At 40.2% G+C, this 26978-nt stretch overlaps 1 protein-coding gene across 3 annotated transcripts in view; it reads right to left on the reverse strand.

Annotated features, from left to right (window-relative positions):
* The window catches only part of INO80D (INO80 complex subunit D), a 40691-nt gene that overhangs the window by 3812 nt on the left and 9901 nt on the right, over positions 1-26978 (reverse strand). The window contains exons 4-12 of one of the 3 annotated variants that reach the window (XM_085299358.1): positions 22059-22810; positions 18866-18974; positions 13364-13588; positions 11231-11340; positions 9457-9590; positions 7994-8211; positions 7398-7555; positions 5238-6430; positions 948-4809 (exon numbers count right to left, since the gene is read on the reverse strand). In XM_085299358.1, the coding sequence (XP_085155484.1) occupies positions 5262-6430; positions 7398-7555; positions 7994-8211; positions 9457-9590; positions 11231-11340; positions 13364-13588; positions 18866-18974; positions 22059-22810 (2875 nt within the window). In that variant the 3' untranslated portion in view covers positions 948-4809; positions 5238-5261. Of the gene's footprint in view, positions 1-947; positions 6431-7397; positions 7556-7993; positions 8212-9456; positions 9591-11230; positions 11341-13363; positions 13589-18865; positions 18975-22058; positions 22811-26978 lie in introns of those variants that run through there. The other 2 variants (XR_014895139.1, XM_085299359.1) reach the window with 2 other exon arrangements.

Raw genomic sequence — 26978 nt, forward strand, 5'->3', positions numbered from 1 at the left:
AAGAATAAAAAAAAAAAAAAAAAAAAAAAGTGATGAAGAATGCAGAGAGGAAGGAAACACATGAGCTAAGAGGAGCAGCCCACAGCACCCCTTTTTCAGTTACCCACTATTAAATGTCACCCAAGAGACCAGAAAGGCCCTGTGAAAAGATGGGATCAGCACATTAGCCCAAACCTATTATTTCAGTTATTATTTCCACCACCACAGGACCTCGTAGCAGGCCTGCACAGGAGACTCCTTCACACGAAATGGCAAAAACACTGCAGCGAGCAGAAGCATCCCAGAAGGAAAGCTGCCCAGACACCCACAGAAACGCCTCCCGGCAGAGAATCACCGTTTGTCTGCCGAGAACACCTTCTGCGATCGCCCCTGCTTCCCACAAGTCATGAAAGATTCAAGGTGGCTGCGTTTTCTAGAAATTTTTCCCTCCCCCTTGTCCAAAACGCTTTTGCAGTTTGAAAAGTCAGCTGTGGATTCGGCTTGCTGCAGCACAAAGGCTGGGTGAAATATTTCTGGAGCTCTGCTGATGCCTCCAGGGAAATGCAACACCCGCGATGCTGCAGTCCCTCACGAAGGAGTGGTAATTTCACGAGCAGCCTAACAACCCATGTATTAATCATCAGGGCTAACTTAACAGTGAATACACCTTCACAGGGTTTATTTTACACCATGGTGAGACCCTTCTTTCCCAGTAAGCAGATTCAACCCTAGACTGCATCTGGATGCGCTTACAGCAAAATGAAGCTTCAAACGAAATTTTAGTATGTATGTGTGGGTTGCATCCTAGGTCTCCACCTGGGCAGTGCCTCTGAAGCCAATGGCACCAAACTACACGGCAGCTCGGAACAGAAATTCCCAGCTTTCCAACACTAAGGTGAAGCTGAGGATGTTATCCAGAGACAGAAACTCATGCAGCTAGCAACAAAGCTGCTACTAAAAGCAAACACACACGGGGAGAGGGGAGAGGGGAGAGGAGAAGAGAAGCAGCTTCCCTTGGCCGCTCTCTGCTATTATGGATCACTGTTCTTTTTTTTCCTTGTACTTGTACTTTCAATGCCACCTTTGATATTTTGCCTAACAGGTTAYGAGCTTCTCAGGGCTTTCCAATGCTTTTCAAATGAGAAATATGAATACTCATTTCACTAACCTACTGAACTAAGTGGGAAACTAGCTGTTGCACAATCTTCCTCCCCAAAGCATTACGCAGAATATTCTACTTCTCAGCATTATCAACATAAATGTTTCACTAACCTTTACACTCAAACATACAAATAAGCAACGCTATCAATGAAGAGGGAAAATCTGGAAGAACTGCAAGGCAGAAGGGGACAAAATGATGCATTTTCCCCATCTTTTTGCATCATGGGCTCATCTTCTTGTATCATAGTGATGTCGAGGCCAAAGAGCAAATCAATCTCAAGGTATTTAAGTGCAAACYGCTTCCCTCAAAGCTGACATAATGACATCTTCCTAAGTGATGGCTCAACATCCAAGCAAGMCTTACAGAATGTCTTATGCATCAGGCTGTCCCCGACCAGCCTCCTCCATACACTGCCAAAGTTCACCTTGCGGTAAGTGTTGTTCCTGCCAATACTTACATTTTCATACAAAGACTAATGGAGGTGCTGCTATTATCGAAAATGACATTACCGGTATTTTATTCTAGGTCTAATGTTTTTCAATTCTTTAAAACTCAAATCTTATATAAAAGAAATTAACTTTGAGGTTAAACTAGCTTTGTTCCATTTGTTAACATGTAAGGGGCATGACAGATATTGACCATCTCAAACCAATGGACTGAAATTGCTACACTGACTCTTAGGCGAAAGGGTAATTAGAGTGTTAATTGCTGTATGAGGGGATGATACGCAGAAATCTTTCCATGAGAGCATGACTTCTATTAGGGAATCTTGTAAGCAGCAGCCTCAAGGACTACCTCAAGCATACCTGCGGTATTTCCCAGAGGAAGAGGTGTGAAACACCTCTGGCTGCATACACCTAACTGGATCCCTCACATCCAACATTAAGACATTGATTCAGTGAAGTCAATAGGTTGCATGGGTATAGAAGTCCACCTGAATGACCCACCTTGTTAAATCTAAGACCAAAACCTGTAACTGCTTGGTAGGCTGTAACCTTGAAATCAGAGGCAGTGAAAGCATGGGAGATGGACCTGTAAAAGGTGAGWGTGGCAGCCCATTTCAGAAGTCCACGTCATACAGGACAGAGGGAATCCTAGATAACATGTATACAAATGGAAATTTATTTTTAAAAGTGCAGCTTTATTGCAAATTTAGTTTGCTCATTGGAAAATGTAACCTAGTCACTTTTCAGGTAAAAGTCATCAGGAAATAGACAACATTGAAGTTGAAGTAGGAGGAAGAAAGCTGATTTTTCACACTGCCTTGCAAGAATGCAGGTACATATTGGCCATTGATTTCAAGTGCGAATTATGAACTGCATGTCTTYGAATGTTTTCAAATTCCTTGACTAAATCGGTGATCAGATTAGGACTGGGTTCTGTTCTGAGTTACACTGGTATAAATTCAGTGATCTCAGACCAAAGAGCTCCTCTGTAACTTATAGTGATGTGAGCAAGCAGAATTTGGCTCTCAGCTTCTCCCCTCTCTCCCTCCCCAGTCTGCTTGCTAAGAAAGAGAAATGTGCTGTGGGGCAAACATACCCTGCACTAGCTGCAGCTTCACTAGAGTGTCTGATGAGCGCAAGAACCATTTCAAGACCAAAGTCCTGAAACCGATTTATAGAAATTAATATAATCTAAAATGACATGAATACACAAGCAGATTAAAGAATTAACCATTTGGTAAACTAGTTCTCCACTCTTTTCCAGCCAGTCATCYGAAATACATTAACGAAAGTATATGGACACAATGAAAATCATCTGCAAATCAAACAACTGTTTCCTCAACAAAGCATGGGGAACATAATACAAAAATAAATAAACGCCTTGTCAGATTTGCCTCATTTCACAATACCACTGGGCATTCCTCAAATCAGCAGGACAATCACAAGCAGGATTTCTTAGGCTTCATTTCAACTTTTTACATGATTTAAAAACATTTAAATGTTACAAACATATTTAAATCACCACTTAAGAATATTCGGCTTATATTATTAAGATCTATTTTACCAAGTATGAAATAAGGACTTCATAACAACAGAAGCATGAAAATCATTTTTGTCTCCTCCACCCACATACACTTGCAACTTCAGAAAAGGACATATGCATCATCCTTTATATTTAAGGACGACAAATCTTTCAAGAAAACGGGGTAGTATAATTGCTATGATAGTGACCAGAGGCAAGGTCTATCCCGCTTAAATTCTATTCCTTAGCAAGACAAAAGGAGAGGTTTGGGTCAGAGATATTGCTGCGGGCCTGACTGCTAACAAAAAGAGTTTCTGTAGCAACTAAACTTAATGCAACATTCCCTTGCTCAAACAAGTTATTAGGCCTCCCAATTACATGTGCTTGGTATCTCTTWATTTTCCAAATTAGACTAGATTTCATGCAGGTAGGACTTTCTACTGTAAGGCAGAATGAAATCCATCTTCGACATTAAGAGACTGAAATGTTTTTTTCCTCCCCCATTCTCTCATCTGCATCTGAGAAGTAAACCAAGAAGTGTACAGAATGGTTATATTCATTAAATAGGAGTACAATCTGCACTTTTACAGGCAAAATCATTCTGTACAGTAGCTAGTCTGAGCCCTATAAAGTCACAAGCAAATTCCTTTTCTCTGTTCCTGATAAACGATGCAAGTAAACACCTCAGGATTTCTGCTGCTGTTACTGCTTGAATAAAAAAATAATAAAATTTATAAAAGGTAGTGGATTCCTTTCTGTAACGACTGAAATTACTACCAGAGTCTGAGAAAGATCTTTAGCAGGTACGCAGTGAAAGCAAAATAGTCCTGCAGACAGAAGGGAGTCTTATCTCCCTATTTTGCTTCAGTGATTCTTCTTTTGGTTAACCATGACTGCTGATCGGTACCTGCCAGTTCCTTACATACATTCAGCTTTTCAGCTTCACATACACATCAGTACACAGACACATCAAATCCCACGTGTCTCAAAAATTCTATGGCTCGGGGTGGGGGGGCAGGAAAGAAAAAGAAAAAGCTGTTCTAGAAAGTGTCAAAGTCTCAGTAGCTAGACATAACTTGAGAAATGCATCCATGTTAAACTTACCAAAGGGTCTGACCTAGACTTGGGTGGATAGCAGAGTACCAAGAGAATTCTTCCAGTTTCAGCTGGGAAATACCTGTCAGCCTGTCAGGCAAGGAATTCTGGACAAAGCCACGTTTGAAAAGGCAAATCATCAATGCTACAAGGCCACAGTAATTCAGCAAGGGAGGGATTTTCTGCAATTTCTGCACAGGAATCTTCACTACACCATGATTTATTTCGATCCTTCTGTATTGCTTTCTTTTCTCCCTGGGCTAACTTCACATCAGCCTTCAGATTTCTGGGCAATCAGTCAACTGATCCCCTTGATGTTCAATGAATTAAAAATCATCATAATCAAAAATAAAAATCAGCATGCAATAAGAACAATGACCAGTTCTGGAAGGGGATGACTCCCACTTTTTCAACAAAGTAAGAAAAGGAACTGCTGCTCCCTGCACCCCAAACACACACACACACACACACACACATACAGGAGGTCAAGAGACTGTTTTAAGAAACTGTCAAAATTCATCTTTGAACCATAGTCTTGATTTAGGACTTCAATGCACCATTCTCAAATCAATGTGTGCAGCCAAGTTTTCCATGCCAGATGCTACCTTTGGAAAAGAGTTTTTAAAAAAAAATCAGGAGACTTCTGCCCACTGGAAAACTTCCTACCAGATGCTAATGGGATGGCAAGCACTGATCCGAACCCTAGGAAACAGTAACATGCATCAGTAATCTGAGGTATCTTCCCATTTTTAGGTCTTACTGCTAAGATCAATTACATCCAGTAACTGTGCTGTATCCTTAAGGAATCACTGGGGAACGGTGAACCTGCCTGCAATAAATGAGCACCGGTGCATAACAAGCACATGTGAACGCTATAGCAAGGTTCACAGAGGGCTAACCCTGGTCAGTACTGAAGCAGGGGTTTTCTTCTCAACCCCCTCTTAAAAAAAAAGGAGGGGGGAGGGGGAGAGGAGGACAGGAAAAAAAGAAAAAGGAAAAAAGGAAAGATAGAAAACATAGGTCCCCCATCTACCTGCACAGAGCCAGGCAGACAAGCTCAGTTGGAGGTGGTGAAGGGTGCGGATGCGTTATTGGTACTGGTAGCGGTGGCACCGGTCACTGCGAAGCCCGTGGGAGGAGCTATGGAGCTGTGGCTGGGCTGCAGGTCCTTGGGGATGCCACTGTGGGAGCTCAGCTGGTGCCCAAAGGCTGCGCTGAACTGAGGGAGCTGTTGTTTAGGGGAGGTGGAGGCCATCAGTTCAGCAGAGGCAGGACCCATGCCACTAAAACTGGTCTGCGGTAACCCCGGAAGCACACTGGAGCTGTTGGGGGTCACAGTGGCGAAGGCAGGCTGTGTGGTCTCTGAGTGCGAGGTGGTAGGTGGTGTGGACAGGGAGGTGGACAGGAGGTGTCCATCTGCACCGAGAAGGTTGCTAAACGGAGAGGGGTCCCCAAGATTGACAGGAAGATTTCCCCAGTGAGTTCTGGGGTTGACCACCCCACTAAGTGGCACATCCAGCTGAGTTGGGAGCAAGTGCTGTGCCATCATGGGCATCTCTGCTGAGAAGGTAGCTGCCAAGTTATCACCAGAAAAGGATGTGGTGTGAGGGGATGTGATATGGTCACTGTAGGGAGACGGCACATGCTCACTATCGTAATGGCTTCCATGGGGTGAGGAGTGTGAATGGTCACTGCTGTATTGCTGTCGTGAGGTGATCAGGTCATCTGCCTTGCTCAGCAGCTGGGCAGGGTGGGGCCTCTGGGAGGCATGGCTGCCATCATGAAGTCCATGAAACTGTCCTGGGAAGGCTCTCTCCCCAAGGCCACTCTGGCTTATCAGAGTGGCAGAAGTAAGGCCGACGTTGGCTGGGGCTGAGAATTGCCCCTGGATCTGCCCTGCCAGGGGCGTAGGTGGGTTGGACAAGGTAGCAGAACGGAGCAAGTTCTCATCCAGCTCCAGACCGGAGAAATTATCATGTACTATACGCCCATTCAACAGCTCCCCCAGATCCGTGTTAACCTCTCGACTCAAGGACTGCATTCCTGGAGCTCCAGCACCTGTAGAGAACACCCCTATCCCTCTATCTGACAGCTCCTGAACCGGCACACCATCTGTCTGTGTAAGTACGCCAATGGTACTCAGGCACTCAAGAGAAGTTACAGCCTGTAGGGCCCGTTCCAGTTCTTCAGCCTCTTCTGTAGTAGGAAGGAGATCTCCATTTTTACCTGCAGAAACAGGGACATCAGGAGTTAGAGCACTCTTCTAAAGCGAGCCCAGCACTGGAGCTCTGAGAACGCAAAGGTAACAGATAGTTCAGTACAGAGCTGCAGTGTGTTGTAAGCTTCTGGACTATCTCATGGTAAAGGGAAAATTTCCTTCTCCAGTGCTCACAAGGTGAGCTTGGTAGGAAAAACTACAAATTAAGCCATCCTCTTCAAAGGAATTCTCTCTTCTTCCCTCTCCCCTTTCACATAATACAAGTTGCCTCCCAGACTTAAAGTAAAAATRCTTAAATAAGACTTCCTTCAATGCTGTAATAATCTGAATAGTCTACAAAGCCCTTTCTACTTATCACATTACAATCAGTATAACTCAGGTTAATTTAGAATCAGACTCAATTTGATGTCATGTCAGATCACAAAAACTACTCAAAAAAAAAAAAAAAAAGGAAAGAAATCACATATCCCAACTCTGGGCTGTTSTAAGCTTTGATATCTGTGATAGGTGCTGAACCTTAGAATCCAGAAATTCAGGCATAGTTCTGATCAAAAGCAAGTTTCAAAAATGTATTTAAAGATCTCAGTCTCTTTTCCTTTGATAAAAGGCCAACATCAACTGTGGTTCCAGCCCCACTTGATGGCARAAAGATGCCATTACTGAGAGCATAGCTGATTAAACTACAACAGCGACAGGCAGAAAAAAAAATGTAAAATGAATTATTGAAATGCTAAACCAATTAAGATTTCCAGAGCACTAATTACAAGAGCAAGCAGAGAACTACATGCACCAGTTGTCGTAAAGTCTGCTTTTCTTCAGACCTCACAAACAAASAATAGGGTAAATGCATGTTCCTTTGTTTAGAAGTTACTACCTCTGTGGGAAAGCAAGCAACGCCTCAAAACACTTATTTTAGAAATACTCACTTCTTCAGCTCACTGTCTGTGTTCACTTTAGCATAAAATAAAGTGGTACCTTCAAAGAAATCAAAATCCTGCAAGTCATCAGGCAGTCGCGGCAGGACATCAGAGAAGTCCTCCTGATTCAATTCCAAGTCATGTGGAATGTCTGTGATTTCATTGGCGATATCATCAGGCAGCTCATCGGCACTCAACTCTGGTGTGGAAGGGCTCCTGGACAAAAGGTACTGTTAGTCCCACCATTCAACTTTTATTTCTCCAAATTACAACCATGAATGAACATCCATCTGTAATGGATGTCTCCCCTCAGCACACTTGCCTATATTTTCTTCATCTAGAAAAAAATGCTTTCAGAAAGTTTAAGATGGTTAGCCTATTGGTTAAATACCTAAGATGGGGCATCAAGAGCAAGATGCTAACCATTAAATTCAACTACAGCTCAAACCTAAAAATAATCCCTCTAGGGCTTTGCTTTTTGCTTTAAGCAGTCATATGGAAACACTATTTCCATCCCTGAACCTTATCCAGCCTTATCAGCCTTATCAGCCTTATCCAGAGGCTGATCAGCACAGCAACTTCACACCTTTCTACACTACTCCTCCCTAGTGTTCAAGCTACTGCTGAGTAGACTGGGGCAGGGCTGCCACTGACCGTATGTGGGACATCTCTACTGGCAGCGAGACACTGGCAGGCATGGTGAGGTTCCCTTGGGGCACTGCAGGAGGAATGGGTTTCTGGGGCCGGCGYGGGCCTCGCCTTCTCTTCTTCTTGTGTTTTTTGGTAAGTGCAGGCGGCTTTGTTTTTTTCCTGGGTTTCCTCTGCTGCTGGTGCTGAACTTTACGGGAGCTGTCCCCTCTCAAGAAATTGTCCTTTGGGAGGTAAAATGAATGCATTAAGAATAAGTATGATTTTCCTYATTTTTCTTCATAGCCATTTCCAGTCTACAAACATCCACAAGAGAAGCTAACTGCTAACTTCCACCCAACAAGGATACAAAAGCTAAGTTGCTTCCTTCCTCATTGATCCCAAAGGCAAAGAACACATAGACCAAATTATGAGGTATAATAAATATGGGGTCACTTTAAAAATCAGTAAAAAYGGTAAATCCCAAGTAAGTCAGTATATGGCTGTAACCTTTGGTGGTATTCCTACAAGCAGTAAAAACAGAAGAYGACTGCTGCAAGGTGGGGGTAATGGGGACAGTGAGTAGCAGGTGAAGCCAGCATCCTCAGGTGCCCRTTCTCATAAAATATTGAGAACCCTGGGGAAGTGGAATTAATAYGCTAGGACTTGTGAGGAATGCAGGCACACAACTGAAGCTTCATTACTTTTGAACAGCAGCTCACTAGCCAACTATAAAATGAAGCAAATGGCCATCAATTTGCAATTGCAGTCATACTGGGAATGGCAAAGGATTTTATGGGCTACAGGATAAATCTTTTGAGACACACTGAAGATTGCCTGGGAGAAGGAGGGAAAAGAAACCCATACAAATAGGTTAAAAAATGATGGTTTGTGCTACACTAGTGAGCTGTCACCACACCAATTTCTATGTACTCTCAATCTGTGGTAGGCCACTGCTTTTCCTCTGGGATCCACAGACACAGATCCAAAGACAACTTCTGATAGTCATCAAAAGGCAAATAAAGTAGCAGAAGCATTATCAATATGCTTATAATTGCTATCTACACTTCCTCTACAAGATACGCTGGGTCCCATGAACTAAAAATGTTTTGAGAAGCACTGCTCTTAACATACCACACACTTAGTGCATTCAGATTGAAGGGCCAGGAGTGTGCCCAGGTAAATTGACCACAGCACCACTTGCAAAAGCTTTTCTAATTCTTGACTCAGGAAGGGCATCTGATTTCTTCTTCCAGCAAAGTATATCCTCATGTACATTTTATTGTATCTCCAAAAGTATATAAGAGATTTTTACAACACACTTTATACTAATTGAGAATGTTTTAYCTACTTAAGAAAAATATAAGGGAATGGACTCCTCAGTTTGTAAACTTGCTAGTTAGCAACCACAAGAGCATAGAAAGACTGAGGTCAAAACTATTCATCATCCCAATTCACAGAAATAATTACAGTTTTGGCTTTGTACTTACCATTTTTTTGGCATGTTCTTCGCACAGAGGTGTCTGATGTGTGATGTCAAAAACTGGCACAGAGCACTGCTGACCATCTGCAAACTTGGCCGTGCAACTTGAGAAGAGCTGCTGAGAACGGTTCAATAAGATATCTGTGCATTTCTGCATCAGGAATAACACACAAGACAACGATGGAGATATGCCCTTTGATTTATCAGCCTGATAAAGATTAGAGCCTTCAACTCTATCTGTCCATAGATGCTACTTTTAATGAGTATCTTAACTTTGTTATTCAAGTTCAAAGCTAGATAAGGCTCAAACCTGACTATTCAAGTGAAAAACTGCATTCATGCAGAATCTCTAATGATTTTATTATATATTGAGATGGTTTTATGGAGCAGCGATTTCACTAATGAGTTCTCAGGAAAAAAAAAAAAGAAAAAAAAAGTCTTTTCCTGGAGTCTTAATCAATAGATCAATATTACCAGTTGGAGCAATGTAGTCAACAAGACTATTTCCTTATAGGCAATAGACAATCGATACTGAAACATTAAAGAAAGAGTATTTCTTAATTCCATCATTTAAAGTACATTCTTGGCATTTATCTTCAGAGCACACACAAAGAAGTTTCAAGATCCTTCCTGCTCCTCTAAAAAAAGATGTGCAATCAGACAGAAAGGTCAAGTAAATCCAAACCTAAGCTTACTGAAATTTCCTTCAGAAATTCCCCTGCAGGAGTAAAAACATTTCTAGACTTTGAGCAAATCAAACATATTTCATTGTGTTTTTTCAAACAACTTTAGAAGCRCCTCTTCTATCTTGAACAGTTCTCAGATTGATTCTAACCTCAATATTCGTACATCTGTTCAAAAAATGCTAAAAATGCAAAAGAAAGGATGAAGGGAAAATGGAAATCCTGCAGAAGGCAAAGATTGGATGGATGGGCAAGAACCAAGAGTCTGCTCATGTTAGGAGAGACTATTTTCATTGAGAAGAAAGTACAGAGGGAATAAAGCGGGCAGAAACACAAAACCACTATCCTTGACTTCTCTACAGTACATACAATGGCAAGTGAGACACCTTAAACTTCAAAAAAAAAAAAAAAAAAAAAAAAAAGAATCAGGAGCCAAATGAACTACCAAATAAATCTACACGCTATAGTGTGTGCTCATACAACAGTTTTGAACTGTTCTGCAGACTATTTCTACAGGGCCTGCAACAAATCAAACAGCCTATTTGTCAGGGAATTCATTACATTGGTCCTTTACCTCCACAGCAAAAACGTCAGGCATCTGCAAACCAAAAAGACTGAACAAAAGGAAACAGGCTATCAACTGAAAAAGAAAGAATGCAAAATTCCAGTCAGTCTAAGTCACCTATGTGATATCCCTTGTTCCCACAAACTCTCTATAGGTAGCTATTTTATTGGATGCTATCAAGAACGGTTTGAAAGCCATGCAGTTGAAAACCATGAAGTATGCACCTCATCCATCAAAGACAGGATTATTTTTGTAGAAGCTTCTAGCACATGAACTACAGMTTATGAAAGCACAACAGCATCACTATGATAGATACCAGTGACAAACTACTCATCATCACTGCCTACAGCATCCATATCACACAGTAAAATTAAAAGCAAAGTAGTTAATGAGATGCTAACAAATGGGTTTTTCTTGGTGATACCCTACTTGTTAATGAAAAAAACCACAAACAAACAAACAAACAAAAAAAACCCTAGAACACACGCATTTCCACTCCCGAATGTAGCTCCAAAAGGGATTTAAGAGGATACGCTGAAAACAATGCCTGGTGAATGGAAGGGCCTTGTTAGTGCACTGTTCACCCTTCGAAGTCCCACTACATGTTGTTGGTTCCACATCTCTCTGCTTGGCTTGGCTTGCGCTGAAACAAAAGCATAAGAGTCTGGAGTCAAAAACCCAGTTCCAAGAGGTATCTAGCACAGCTATTCTACCGAATGTGGCACAATAGGATGAAACATTTTAACACACGKATGTGTGTCATGATCCAGATGGGTGCACAGAATTAGCACACTCTAAACAGGGATACAGAATAGACGTCAATGAAAGGTGAAGGTGCAACTGCAGTAACAGGATTATTGTTTACTTCAGCATCTAACATAACAGGGCCTTAACTGTAATGAGAGGTGCTGTGTGCTACTACACGTAAATGTTATATCAAGAGCCTGCAAGAGCCCAGAACAGCAGCAGGTAAGTGCCCTCACAAGTGACCCTTAAAATAAGGTCATCCTTTAGAATACGATGCACTGGATATGCCTACACGGCCAGTCAAGTGCATTTCCAAGCCTGTTCATAAATCAAGACATGCTGAGCATCCCCAGAGTTTACATGCAAGCACGTGCTCAGACAAACTTAGACTGAGCTCTGGAGTGGCAGAGCCTGAGCGTGCTCAACATGGGTAAAAGCTCTCCTTCACCAACGTGCTACAGCCCAATCCACCAGCAGGTGCCCGGAGCTGAGCGCTTCCTCAGCACAGCCTCAATGCCTTGAGCCTGAGCTGCAAGCAGGCGACCAGCCAGCAGTGTGGATGAGTACTGCAAGCATTACACAGCTCGCTTGGTGTTAGCCTGCTCTCGAGGCATTTGTCACCTTTGCGTAGACAAAGCTGGCGATCCCAGGGCTGAATTTCACCTCTGTACTCATGTTGTTTTCTAGGTTGACAAAAGGCTTTCTGTAGCCTGTTTTCCTTCAGCCATTACTGTCATCAACTGCACTTTGACTGAGCAAAGTTTTAGTTAGTAATATTACTCTGCGAAACACTTTGTAAGTCAAAAGACTGTTTACTTAATTTAACCAGGGTAATGACGACAGGTTTACCTGGCTTTGCCAGTCTATCCAAAATAATTTAATCCTTTTGCACAATACCAAAAAAAATTTGCCAATTCTGGCAAGGTTTTTGCTGTAGATTCAGTCTGGAAATGTTTATGAATCTTTTTAAACTAGTCATGTACCTCTTCATTACACCTCTGAATAGCTCTTCCAGCATCAGATCACCTCCCCAGCAACCCCTTCAGATGTCATGAACCAGAGCTCACTGTCCAGAACAGGAGCATCCCAGAAATGGAATATACTCACAGCACCCTGTCTCAGCCTGCCTCTTTCACTTTAGCCCTCCCCATCCCCCAAAGTCAAAAGTCCTGTAAAGCAAAACCAAAACAGCAGAAGGAAGCTGCGGCTGGTACCCTAGACATAGCACCAGGGCCTGGACTTGCTCTGTGTCTTTACAAATACGAATCAGTCAACTCTCAGTATGTTGAGAGCTGGAGGGATGTTGAYATTATCTAGAAAAAAATCCCCCCAGAAAGTAACCTTCAGAGTTGTTAGAAGGTATTTATTTTCTTACTGAGTTTCATTTAATGTTAGATTGAGTTGAATATAACAAAAAGCAGGAGCTTAAATTTGCTTTGCTCAGAAAATAACTAAGAGGAGGTACAGACTACTTTTTTTCTCCTCTTCTTAAGTTGTCTGAAAAAAAAGTCTGAATTGCAGTGAACTGCAGACCAGTGTGCTCWCCTTTTAAGGAATCAGACTTAACATAAAGCTCCAGACATTTGGAGCCAGCCACAATAYACAAATTAATTACCTAAAATTAAATGTAGTGGGCCACCAACTTATCATATGGCTTTTAAGAAATCAGGCTCAGGTATTCCTGAACAATCTCCGTTTTGCAACACAAGAAAAAGTCAAAAAATGCCTGTCTTCATGGAAAACACATTATACTGTTTATTGTCCTCTACTGACAGGTATTTTATGTCATGGTTGTTCCGCCTGATGCATGGCTACCAGTTTCAGAGTTCAACATTTCAACTTCAACAGCTGGATATTCCRCCCAGTATCTTCACCCTGCCCCGAGCTTAGGCTCCGGCAGTCATGTAGAAAGGTCTCACCTGGCACGACCACACGTAGCTCTTCGGAGCTCTTGTATCAGTTGCCCAGCACGTTCCGGCTCTCTGCTGGCCGCCTGCAGCAAAGCTTTCCGGAGTGTGTGCCGGCATTTCTTCTGACGAGATTCTGCCCGCTCCAGGCGGCAGAGGTGCTTGTATTTCTGCTGAAAGTAAGTGCAAAGTCTGGTCACCCTGGAACTCCTGTCATCTGCATTGTCATCRTCAGACCTGAAGGAGGGAGAACAAAAACAGATAGGCTTTACTTTATATTTTTTTTTAAGCAAGTTAATTAGTCATTTTAACAGAATTTTTGTTAGCACCCATCTTATAACCCCACAAAGATCCAAAGGCTGAAATCAGACAGAGATGCTTCAGAAACTGTAAGAGCAGGATCCCATTTTAACTCTTAAGGCGCTTACCCTTCTTACGATGTCATTATTAGAGATTGCATCAATTTATCATTGGGTCTGACACATTTAAATGTCTGGAGCCTGCTGTTCAAATGAAAGTCTATACTGTTAACCTTTATTTACTGTAAATGTTTCAGCAAATGAGACAAACTCTTAAATCAAAGTGCAATTAATGGAGAGGACAAGGGTGGGGGCTATGTAGTAGAAATTTATTGAAGAAAGGTCACACTGGAGATGGTGGTCAAATTGTTACAAGTATGTAACAATTGTTACAAATCTTTGACCTTCGCTGATTCCTCTTACCTTGCCAGGCAGTGTTTTTCTTCCTAAATCAAAATACACACACACACACACACACACACACACACACACACACACACACAACTAGCACCAAGCTCTGCACTCTCTCTCTCTCTCTTCCTAGATTTATACCAATGAAATATCTGCAACTTTAATAGGGCTATTTCAGCCTTCTTGTTAATGGGATCAAAGTACCCCTTGACTTCTCTCAGGCAAACATGATCCTGCAACTCTTATAGTCAAATAAGCCTGGACTAAAATCCCTGTTCCAGGGAGTCAACAGCAAAACTGGTGTAGGAGGTAACACCAGCAAAGTTCCCACAACTGCACCAACCTGCTTCCAAGAGATAAATTCCCCTTTTTCTTTCTAAAGTACCAGTAATTATTTTGTAAGGCGGTTTTTCGTATTAAAGGCGGTAGATAGTGCTTTCCCTTCGCTGTGGAGTTGAAGTTGAGTTACAACACTTGGAGAAGAACCGAACGTTTCAGAAGGTGCCGAGGGAAGATTCAGACCAGTCCAAAGACATAGCCAGAGGAAGGACTGATCAGATGCCTTGTTTACTCATGAAAGCCTTTTCCCCCACCTTTCTGGTCTTCCCAAACATCCAGGCACACATCGGTAAGATCATCAAAAGCATGTCAACATGTTCAGCTAAATGAAGTAGAAATCACAAAACCATGAAATATCACTGGACTTGCTAAAAACACCAGGTCCATTGAGCTACCAAACAGTCCTCTGCAACGAGCACTAGTCTGCAGAAAGACAGTTTTGTTCAAGGAATAAAATGAACTGAACCTAAGCAACACAGACTGTTGAGCTTGTCCTTTAAAGTTTTCCTTACAGAACCAAGGAACTTTTTGCTAACTTTCTTATCTGTAAGATGAAGACAGGGGAGAAAAACAGTTCAAACAAAAGAAACACCACCCCCCCTGCACGGTGCAGACTGCAGAGGTTGGCCAGCTGGACTGAAAGAAGTGACATCCAAACCCATCCACGCCAAAGCAGACCACAAAACAAGCTCACAGGAGAAGGGATGCAAAACACTAGCTGTGATAGTGACTAAATAAAGCAAGATCCAGGCACGATAGCTGTCCCTGAAAGGCAATACCGACCAAGCTCTACTTTCCCTTCTGAAAAATCTTACACCATTCACATTCAGGCTAAATTTAAGAGACTGTTCCAAAAASGTATCCATCTCCTCAAATACAGCCCATAAAAACTCCCCATGAACAAACACTGTCTTAGCACAAATGCATATTTTTATGAATTTTTATGGAAAGTCAACTATTTTGTCTGTTAGAAGAGATTATAGATTATTAGAAAGAAGCATAAACTGCACATAATTAACCTCCACAATTAAATGATAAGCAGCAAATGCAACATGTTAAAAGCATTTAACATATTTAATGTTCAAAATATTTTCACTGTGAAGGCAAAATGAAAATACATTTCTCAGATCCCTTAAGAAAACACACCTATTTGAACAAATCGCCAATTAGAAAAACATAACTGTGATCTACTTAATACAGATTTTCAATTTTTTAATGCATTAATGGAAAAGAGTGGTGTGTGTATACATGAGTAGATATAAATATATGCACGCATGCACACAAACACACACACACAGGGTCATTTCAAAAAGCAAGATTAAAACATACATGCAAGACAAAGAAATTGTGTCTGCAACGGGTAAGGATTTGTTTTGAAGCAAAAAGTTTCTAAAGCCTATTCAGAAGCCATCAGGCCAGCAAGGTCAAATATATTTATATGTTCAAAGAGACCTAGCATGATTATACACATATGTGTGTGTGTGTGTGTGTGTGTGTGTGTGTGTGTGTGTAGATATATATATATATATATATATATACACATTTTTTAAGGCAAGTACTGAAATTGAAATGCAGTTTTTATTGCTGTCCTTTTATAATAAGGTTTACAAGTTTAGCCAACTTCTGTTTGGTTTATTCTCGTAAGCTGCATATATTACTTGTTTGGTAGAATTTAATGTGTGATCTCGCTATTTGAAAGGTTTCTGAAAATCTATGCAAACCATTTGATGAATAATCCAAAATGCTTCTTCCTAACCCCTCCCTCTAAAATCGTCATGCATAAAGATGGAGGGAATTGCTGCCAACTGGAATCCCGTGGCTACACAAGAGCCCCAGTTTCTTAAATTTAAGGAAAAACTTGTAAAGGCAAACATTTAGCCTTCGCTTACCCAGATCAATCCCACATTGTGAATTTTACAGAATAAAAGGCCAGAATGCAAGAGGGCTCAAAATGTGTTATTGTTAAGACATTAATTTTAAGCCAATCTTGTGATTTTTGAGGGCTTGAGAGCAGGTCCAATATCACACAAGAAGCCTAACTGCCAGTTAAAGGGGACTCCCCCATCACCACCCAACCAGACAAGCTGAAAGCTGGCCAGGAATGCAGAAATTAAACTGTTCACTTTCTTCCACTAATCTCTTCAAACAGAGAAGCATTCCTCCTGCTAACTTTCATGAGTCGCCTGAAAAAGGAAAGAAGGGAGCCAGCCAGCCACTTTAACCAAAGGGACCACAAGCCCAAACACAAGCGAACAGGGAAAAGACAACTTTAATTTTACTAGTTACTATGAAAAAAACAGTACGAAACAATAAGCACATGATTTAAGAATCTCAAGCTTTTGGTAAAAGATTTCCATGCATGATCTAGCAGTATTAACCTCCAAAATTTGGAGCAGTAATGAGTCACTGGCTGGCTAAGTTAGGAGCCAACAGTTTGAACTGTCCGATTAATACGACAGAGTCATTTTAGTAAACTAAACCACCCAAGGAATAGTTTGAACTAACTCATATTCAGCAACACACAGACCATATTGCAAAGATGTCAAAGTAAAACATGACAGATAATAAAAATCTCTACAGAAGCCTGCAGAGTAGAAATAAAAGTTTTAGGAGGCTGAAATCAAGTGCATGTGTCAATGTTTATCCATAAGCAAAATAAGGAAAGTTGCTAAAAAGGTAAGACTAGGTAAACTGAAACACAGGATCTGCCAGTACTACACAAAAATCCATCCACTGTGATCAGCGAAGATGGCTGTTTAACTGAAGTGTGTAAAATATTAGAATGGAATGGCAAATGTCAAGACAAAGCAGTATTTTTTCTCAATATGTGAAAAGAAAAGGAAGAATTCAAAGACAGTTAAAACAAACAGAAGACAAAACACACAGAGTTGACCTTCAGAACTTGACAAAGAAGTAGTGATCTACGGAAGAACCAGATCAAATGTCAAAGGGAGAAGAGTGTAAGAGAAGTTATTTGATAGACATATCATCTGCTTTGAAAATTTTAAAGATGTACCGAAAACTTATTCACATTTTCCTACCAGGCAGAGAGGAAACATCAATTCTCTCTACTCCCACAAAACATTTTAATTTGAAAGTTACCTTTTAAGTAAAACCAATGTTCTTAAAAGTTCACTACTTTAACTACTGATTGCCTAAAACCAAGGATGTCTCAGAACTCACAAAAGCAAACATCATTCCTTTTTAAAAAGAAAAATAAATGTCTGCATGCTGTTACTAAGCTTCGATTTACTGAAGTCTTTCAGTATTTATAATTTTGGTGTCTGTCCTCTTGACAGAGATACAACTCTGGTCTCACCTTGTAGACAACCTTTAAAGATGGTAAGAAGTTTTGGCAAGCTTCGTAATTTCAATTTGTTATTCTGTGATATTTAAAGGTTATACAAATATGAGAGTTGTAGTATCAAAAAAGCCCAGCTGCACAGTGAAAGGGAATTCTTTCATAGAAACCCCAATAAAACTTTACTGAGACCCCCAAACTTCCTTTTGTGATAAGCATGCCTCGCCACCTTTTCTTGTGGTTTAAACTTCAATGTTGTTAAAATACTGTGCTTTGTACCTTAAGATTTACATTAATAGAGATACATATTATCATATCCTGTTGTGAGTTCACAGATTCATGGCTTATCAGCAGAAATAAATTTATACAAGTGTGCACGTGTGTGTGTGTGTGTGTATAAAATACACACAGATACAGAAAAATACTGTATATAATACTATATAAATAATAATACTATATAAAATACACACACACACGTATTTTATATACACACAGATACAGTATATCTCTGTATCTGTGTGTATACACATACATCTACATATATACACACAGACGCACATACACACAAAGTAAGCCTTTCTGCACCAGCAGCTGATACCCACTGTGTTTATCCCCTTCAGTCAGAACACTTCAATCCAATGCTCTCAACTGTTTGACAGAGGTTTACTCAACACTTCTTAATCACTAAAAGAAATATCAGAATCTTAAAAAAAAAATCCAGTACATTTATCATAATGTAATGATAAATGAGTAAAATGCAGTAAACTTACTAATAAGCTTATTCACAAATAGCCGTTAAAAAACACAAGAGTAACTCCCTTCATATTATTCCTATTGAGGAAGTATTGCTACCCAGCTAGGCATCCAAGTTCATGAATAAATCCCACTAAACTCTATTAAATTTAGGCAAATAAGCTTAAATTCTTTCCTGATGTATCCTTCTGATAGTAGACTGCACAAAGGGCTCGACGTTAGGTGGAAACTGAGACAGAAGGCGGAAAGCTGTTTCATAGCTCTTACAAACAAATGAGTTCAAACAATCCTTTGTTTCAGTAAAGCGCTTAAACAAATGCTTAATTTCCACTGACTCCACTTGAAGTCAAGCTCGCATTTACGTGATTTATTGCTTCAGCGCCAATACTATTACTAAAGAATCRTACTCACTCGTGTCTTTCATAGCCGAGGGTCTCTCGGATAGACCACGCAACCTGGAAAGCGGAGGTTTGCTCTGAATCCTCCAACTCTTCTCCACTGTCTTCAGACCAGTCCAGCCCTGAAGGATTTGAAAACATGAAAGCTGRATCAAAGTCTATTCACCTCACATAAATCTTTGAGCAACCTATGGCACTACAGACAAATGGTGTTTGCTTATTCTAAGTCTGTGTAGTAAGGCTGCAAGCGTAATTATGTTTGATTAAATCATGTAATACTCTCATTTACCCAGGAAAAGTTATGGTAACAGCTTCAGTATTGTGTGCAAATAGTCTGCACTGCTTTTTTTCAGTTCTTCTCTTTAAGATTTCTATTGGCCCCTTTATCCATAAACAATGAAAGCAAAATCACCAGCTTTCTCACCTATAGAAAATACTACAGTTTTCATACTAAGTACATGAAGTCTTTAAAGATGAGATAAGTGAGGGGTCCCTGCCATGAAGAACTGACTGCCTGGTAACTTTTTAACACTATATGATCTAAATAGGTTGCCTAACTCCACTTTCATTTTTGTTCACATTCTAACCCCTGTGCTCCTGCTGCCAAAACACATGGAGAATAGGAAAACCGTAAGACAGAGCAGCATGGACAGAGATAGTTATGCAGCTACACGAGATGTTCCTCTGCTCTGTCTTTGTAATTGCCAGCCAAATGCATAAAATAGCATGAAAAGAGAGTTAAGAAAGAGATGCAAATAGTCATGCACTTGTATTAAGTAGCATGCTTTCCCTTAATGACAGTGCAGTGGGATCAACTCATCGTAGGCACCAGTGGCCTCAGTTATTCAGATTGAACAGGACAGCTCGAAAGCGGGTTCAGGAAGTGCTCAGGTGGAACACTTCAGCTGGGGCGTTATCCTTTACAGTTTTTCCTACTCTCCCTCCCACATTCAGTGGGATCCCTCATGTACTCCTTAAAAATGGAGCAACAGTTGGGAAACAGTAAGGAACTTTTTTTGGTTAAAATATATATATATATCTCCGAGATGACTCTGAAGTCAGATGTTCAGAATCTGGGAAATGCATCAGTATTTGGGCACCTACTTTAAGGGTTAGAAACAAACACCRATTTGCAATACGGTTATTAGGAGCACTTTCATGATTTAGGAACAACGCTTAAAAAACATTAAGCAAAAATGTCAGAAATCTTATATTTCATGAACATCAACATTCTGAAAATACAATCCTTAGTAGCTAGTTTTAAGATACTCATTTGAACTAAATTAAAATATTTTAACATTTGATAAAATACCAGACGTATACTTTCAATTGACATGCTTTTCACTGTCTCCACTTCAATAATGTAAAGAAAAAATAACTTAATCATTGGGTAAAGACACATGCACAATGGACACTATTTAACAAAATATTTATCCAAGGTTTAAAAACAAAGTCAGAGGTTGGAGTTTTTTTCTCCCAGTGGGCACTGGGGAAATAAAGGAATAAAATTAATCCAGATTCAGCTCTACCCACACTGAAGATTTCAGTTACACAAATATCATATTACACAGTATTAATGGAAAGTATGCTTAAAATMAAGTTTATCTTTTTAAAGATTCTATGTGGTTATCTCTATTACTACTCAATTGTTAAACAGAAATCCTAAAATTTTCTCAGCTGGTATAACCAGGCTTTAATAGTAAAGTCGTACTATGAATAAATAACATAGTCTACACTGACATAATTAATAACTGAATGCTGTTAATGTGACAAATAGTCTAAGTGTATACAATCATTTTCAAATCTATTCTAGTATCTGTATAATTGTAGATTAATAGGTCTAATCATTTTTCTAAACTATGCCTCTTTAGGAAACATATACTCTTCAGAGCAAACACCACCTGAGGATGTAAAACATTAAACATAGAAAGTGATCTCTTAAAAGGCAGATCACTATTTGGGACTGTGACACTTGGAATTGACTCTGGAGCTGCTATTACTTAGAAAAACTGTATTATATAYGGGATCAAACAGGGTTTCTGCAGAAACTTGTCCTTCAGAGACATGCCGTGGGACGCTAATTATCTTCTGAACAAATAGTCAAATTATCCCATGAGTGCTAAGGGGCAGATCTTAATAGCAAATTTAAAAAAAGAGTTAATTGAAATAGCAAAAATTACAGATGCTTGTGATTAAATAAGGTGTTTTGTAAAGAACTTCCAGATTTATTCGATGTCTCTTTAAAAAAAGAAAAAAAAAAATCAAAACCAGCATTTCTGTTCTAACATACCATACTGACTTCTGTTTCCCTAACTTTCTGCTCAGTATTATACCTGCTAAAAAAAATTACAATCTAAAACTAAACAGAAAAATAAGGTAACTCTGGAGACTGGGATGGGGGACAACAAGGACAGCTAGATGTATCTAAGTCTATATTCATAATCAGACAAATAAGCCACAGGGTCAGCTGCCTTTTTAAAACTTTACAGAGTACTATTCCCATAGCAGCAAGTCAGTAATATTTATTTACATTTTCATAAGTAGCGGTAATTGATTATTCTGGTTTCTAGATAATAAGTGAGGAAGCTATTTCTGGACTGATACATGGCCGAGGCTCTACCTCTCCAGTTAGCTTCCATGATGGCACTGCCACCCCATGCAGCACAGCCTTTCTCGTGTTCACCCATGTTCTGTACGCGGACAGGCCCACTCTGGAAAAATCCTCTTGTTCTCCAAATTTCCTAATCAAGTCACCTGGAAATCCAGATATGCACACAATGATGGGCCAAATCTGCAAGTTTTTACCTGGACTCACTTTGCAATATGCACGTGTCACATACTCAATATTTTATCCAACCTTGTCCTTTCACATAGGTACAGGTGGTGCTGTCTTTACCACTCCAGTTGCAAACCTTCTATATGATGTCTACATCATACAAGCAACATTTTCACCACTGCATTCTGACTTCTCAAAYGGTAAATGGTATATTAAGAATATGCAACAAAAATGCCATAAATTGCGTGACGGGTCTAGGCATTCCGTCCACAGAGAAGAGGGATAAAGAAAGCAGCAGTTATCTGGTTTGGGATTACTTGGAAAGGACCATGCAGGAATACAGGATAGGACTAGTAAGATACTATCTCACTGTCCTAAAACCAAGCAATAAAAGGAGGAGAAAAGGCCAGCACATTTATTATCTACCCACCTAAATGGGGAAACAGATCAGTGTCCAGCTGCTGTTTTCGAGTGCACAGTTTCACCAGTCTCTGTAGCCGGCTCATGCAGGACAAGTGCGGAGAGAAGGCTGTGGCTTTCATTAGGACCCGATCAGTCCTTGGAGGGTCCGTGACAGGAGCCCTAGCGGGTGGCAGGAGAGGCAGAGGTCTCTTGTTAGACAACTGCCTGGCTTGTGCTATAGTGTGTGTGGTGGGTGCCACTCCCTGCATTGGTAGGCTGGTGTTCGGAGGTTGAGGTGACTTGCAGACGACGCCCTGCGGTAGCCCTGTCGGCTTTAACGAAGCTGATGAAGGTGGCAGATGGGAGTGCTGCTGCTGCTGCAGAGGCTGCTGCTGCAAAGGTGCAGGAAGGGGGCTAAAGTGCTCTTGGCGAACTTTTAAAATCTCTGTCTCTCTCTGGCGCTGCCGGTTTTGAGCCAACTTGCTCTGCAACTTTTTCCTCACTGTGGCCCCTTTCTTTAGGTCATCATCCTCCTCGTTGAAAGCAAAGGGGTCTTCTAATTCTGCCTCCAGGTAGTGGAGAGGAAGCCTAGCCCCTGGWGGGGAGAGGGACATCCCATCCAGTCCATTGGGCATCTTCAAGGCCAGGGTGGGCACTGTCAGACTGAAGGCCATAGCATCCATCTGATGCCTGACCTTTACCTCCTCTATGGGATCATTCTTCTTCTTCCTCTCCTTTTTCGGTATGAAGCCAAGTACCTGCAGGTGGCTGTTGCAGTACCTTGGAATAGTAAGAACAGTAGGTTCTTAAGTTAGTTCTTGCAAGCAAAAATCTGAAGGAAACAGATATCACAAAAGGGAAACCTACATGTGCCCATCTCACGAGATCCTAGATCAAAACACAAGAGGTTTTATAAAAAGAGTACACAACTGTATCTAATACAACAGTTAAATATTGTTTTCTGTTATAGGTTGGGAACACAATACTTAACAYAGGTGACAATTTGTAATTTCATGATAGAAAACTCCTCACATGTTATTCATAGGAGATTCACATACTGCCATTCAAAATATTTACTCTCTAACAGGGTAAATATTCACAGAATAAAGTAAACAAAACAAACGGGACCATCTGATTCATGAAACCGTAGGAACTCAAGCCATTAACTCTGATCACACAGAACCATTTYGAAAGTTCCTGAAGAAAAGGTACACGGAGGACCCCTTCCTTTTATTAGCTGTTCTTTCACTGGAAACAGCATTTTCATCAAAGCACACCCTTTTAATATGACTTATCGGAGTTGGAAGAAGATTCTTACAGGGACAATCTCACTACAGAGATACCTGTTGAGAAGGGCCACTATTTGCCTTTGATGAACAAGCAGCTTAAATGTTAAGTTCTGTTTTAGTTGTTTAACATGCCATRTCCAAAAGATTAGCTGAATAGTCTTCAAATAAAAATCTAGTTTGAAAGAAGTGCTCTGTTGCTGGAAAGCTTTTACACTATGCCATGAATATGTACACATACAAGTCACAAACATACATTTCAAGTTCTTCTAAAATAAAAAGGCTTTTAAAGTCATGTTATGAAAAACAGAAAAAAGCCAAAGAAAGTGAGTCTTGAAAATTAAAAGGAGAAAAACAACAATAACTTATGGCCATAGATAACATTAAAAAGCAAACAATTAATCTTCAGTTGATTAAAACAAGTAGATGATAGGAATATACAATCCAATCTTTTTCCTGATTTCATACAGGCAGACTCTCTTGCCTCTGTAGGATCCCACCAGCCACGAGACTTTTGCCTTTGCAGAATCACAGGCCTGCAGCTTACAAATGAAAATAAAGATTTGAGGAGAGGTGACAACTACATCAAGAAGCAGGGAAATATTCAAGGATAAGGGTATAACCATGAAGGTATTTTTTAACATCTGATCAGTAGGAATCTGAAAAAAGTCGATTTCRCTGAACAAATGCAAATACGTGTTAAAACCAAGTTATTCTTGACCTTCACAGCACAAATCAGCAAAAAAGCACAAACCTAACTCTCAAAATAATGAAAAAGCTTAACACTTCAGAGTTTAGTGACTTTCAACTTCTTGTCCACAGCCATGAAAGGAGCAATTTGCGAACTACTTCTAAAGGGTCTGTAAAAGGTTAAAAAAAAAAAAAAAAAAAAAAAAAAAAGCAGATTCATATATGAAAATTAGCAATCTCCATATATGTAGTTTCTTGAGGGATCTACACCCTTAGGGACTCACAAATCAAAAAGAGGCTAAAAAATACTGCTACGTATTACTGTTTAAATACAGCTTACCATAATGAAGAAATTAAGTCATAAATAAATCTAAATGAGGCAMGACAATTGCCAGCAATGTGTGGAGTTTTTACTGGAACACGCAAGAATTGATATATTGTAAAATATATACTGAGAGATGCACTTTTAAAAAGTAAATATTATAACTAGGTCTTAATAAAGTTTCCATTAAAGTCAGTAAGACTAATTGCATAATTAAGATTAGGCACATTCTTAATACTTTGCTTTAACAAGACAGAGATCAGTTAGAACAGCAGTTTTAGTATGACAGAATAAAAAAAAAAATGACAAAACTTAAACACAATCGAAATATTTCTCTTTCCTAATTCCAGTAATAAGCTTTGTTCAATTTGAATGCTTCCCTAATACTGTTTATACCTTAAATATTGCCACTTCGTGCTTGTGTGTGAGCTAGCAGGCAAAACTAACTGGTCTGTTTTCAYTGTGAAAATTGAAGAGAAAGAAGAAAAAAAACGGAAAGGCGAATAAACCTACGAAAAGGTAATCAGCTTGTAAACATTCTCTCAGCTTTAGGCCATTATGGACTTTGTTTGTTTGTTTTAACTCTGACAGCATCATTTTTATAYGGCAGAGAGCAAAGCTTTGGCTCTTAAAACCGACAGTTTTGCAACACTGAAAGCTAACAACGTCCTATACAGGCACAYCTCTGGACACAAATCCATGGATGCCAGGCTACAACATAACGAAAATATAGACCACCTGCAGACTCCAGCACGCTGGACAAACCTACGCTTTAAGCTCTGAATGCCAGCTCCTGGCTCGCCAGCATAGAGGAGGCTGATACAGCCTGGCCACTAGACTCAACGGAGCAAGACTAAACCAGGACGAGCACTTGAGCTTTCTCTGGGTGGCTCTACAGGTAGTCTAGCCATAGTAAATACATAGTAAATCCAGGCTAGCCATAATTTACTAGCACCAATTCAGCCTCCGCATTGCCAGACTCTAGCTGGTCCCACGCAGAGCCAGGCACCCGCACGCTGCATTTCCCAGTCCTTTAGGTTTCCCAATAGCTTTATAGTTGGCCCTGGCCCAAACTGGCTCTGACTTGATGCAGTACTGCAAATCCTGGTGCAGAGATTAACTGGCTCTGCTGGAACCAGTCTGTATCCAGCTGAGTGGAGGCAATGAACTCTTTGGATCGGAGGTAATGCTAGGAAAGCCATTAGTAGTTTATGCTCCATAAAAGACAGATTAAACAGCTTCTAGACTGGAATAGCACCTGGAGATAGCCCAGTCGCTTTCACACAGCTCTGAGCATGAAACCTGTAGGGTCAAAGCTGGCCCTGCACAGAGCCAAATCCAAGGTGTCTGTCTCGGTGGCACAATTTGTCGTTTGTGCAACCTGCTTGGGAGYTACGCTCAGCTGCGACAAGTTATTCTCAGCGTGAGTTATTCCCACACTGAGTTTCTAATACAGTTTCTTTCCTCTTCTTTACTCAATGCCAAAGGCATTGATTTATTCTGGTGCAGGTGAGAACAAATGCAGTCAACACATACATTAAGAGGGGCGAGCTGATCTCCACTAAAACTACCATAACATGAAGCACATAAAAGCTGATAGGCTCCAYAAGCTTCCGCTGGACAATTCTGCACATCACTGGCAGGGCAAGAATTGAGATGGTGGTTTTCCACCTACACCTAAACTCTGCTTCACGGTACAGCCAAGGCTAGTATTGAGTTCTGACACTTATTTAAAGTAAGATCTAATTAAACTGGAGAGTATCTTGCATATCAACAAAGGATTTGCAGACTGTCTTGAAAGAAGAGAATTAGAAGTAAAATGGTAAGTTTTATCTAGCTAAATTATAATAACAATATCATTAAAAATTTAATTGAACTTCATTATCCATCTGTGTATTTGGACAAGAAAGAATTAGAAGATGTATTCAAGAGGAAACACAGATAGATATAACCCACATCTRTATCTAGTATATATTCTTTAAAAAACAGAATAGTGAATAGAGAAACTATACTTCAGATAAGGTAATGAAGTCCCAGGCTATTAACAGTTTTAATTTGAAGACAGTTAATGKTTAATAAGAAATTCAATAACATAACAGCATATTAACCAGTTTTGTGGCTGATCGCATCCCATTATTTATAGTGGGTCAAGGGATAATTTTTTTAATTATCYGTGGACAGATTATGAAGCTTTTGGCACAAAATGCATATATTTTATTAAGACATTTTATTTGTTACAATCTTAAAAAGTATTTAGGATGATAGCTGTCAGAGCATCATATAGCCTGCTTCTGATCACATACAGTTACATGCCTAAAACTGTAGCAAAATGATCAYCTGACAGTAATTTTGTATACAGAAAACTAAAAGCTACAAGTGAAGAAATGAGATATAGCAAACATCTTTGTATTGAACTGAGTGTGAAAAAAAGTCTCCTAAGAAACAGATACAGGCTTGCCTGCCAAAAARATTGTTTAGAGCAGGCACAGGGCTTATCACTAGCATCCACTAAACATTATTGTTAAAACTAAGCTCTATCCTGAGAAGCAGACTTCTAAAATATTCTTTCAACCTATCACATCCTCTCATTTGAAATTAAAAGTTTATTCTCTCCTTCAGACACCTGCTGTCCTCTTCAAGTACTGTAATG

The sequence above is a fragment of the Rhea americana genome, unplaced genomic scaffold (genome assembly GCF_003343005.1).
Source record: "Rhea americana isolate MKP2758 unplaced genomic scaffold, rheAme1 scaffold_15, whole genome shotgun sequence".
Lineage (NCBI taxonomy): Eukaryota > Metazoa > Chordata > Aves > Rheiformes > Rheidae > Rhea > Rhea americana.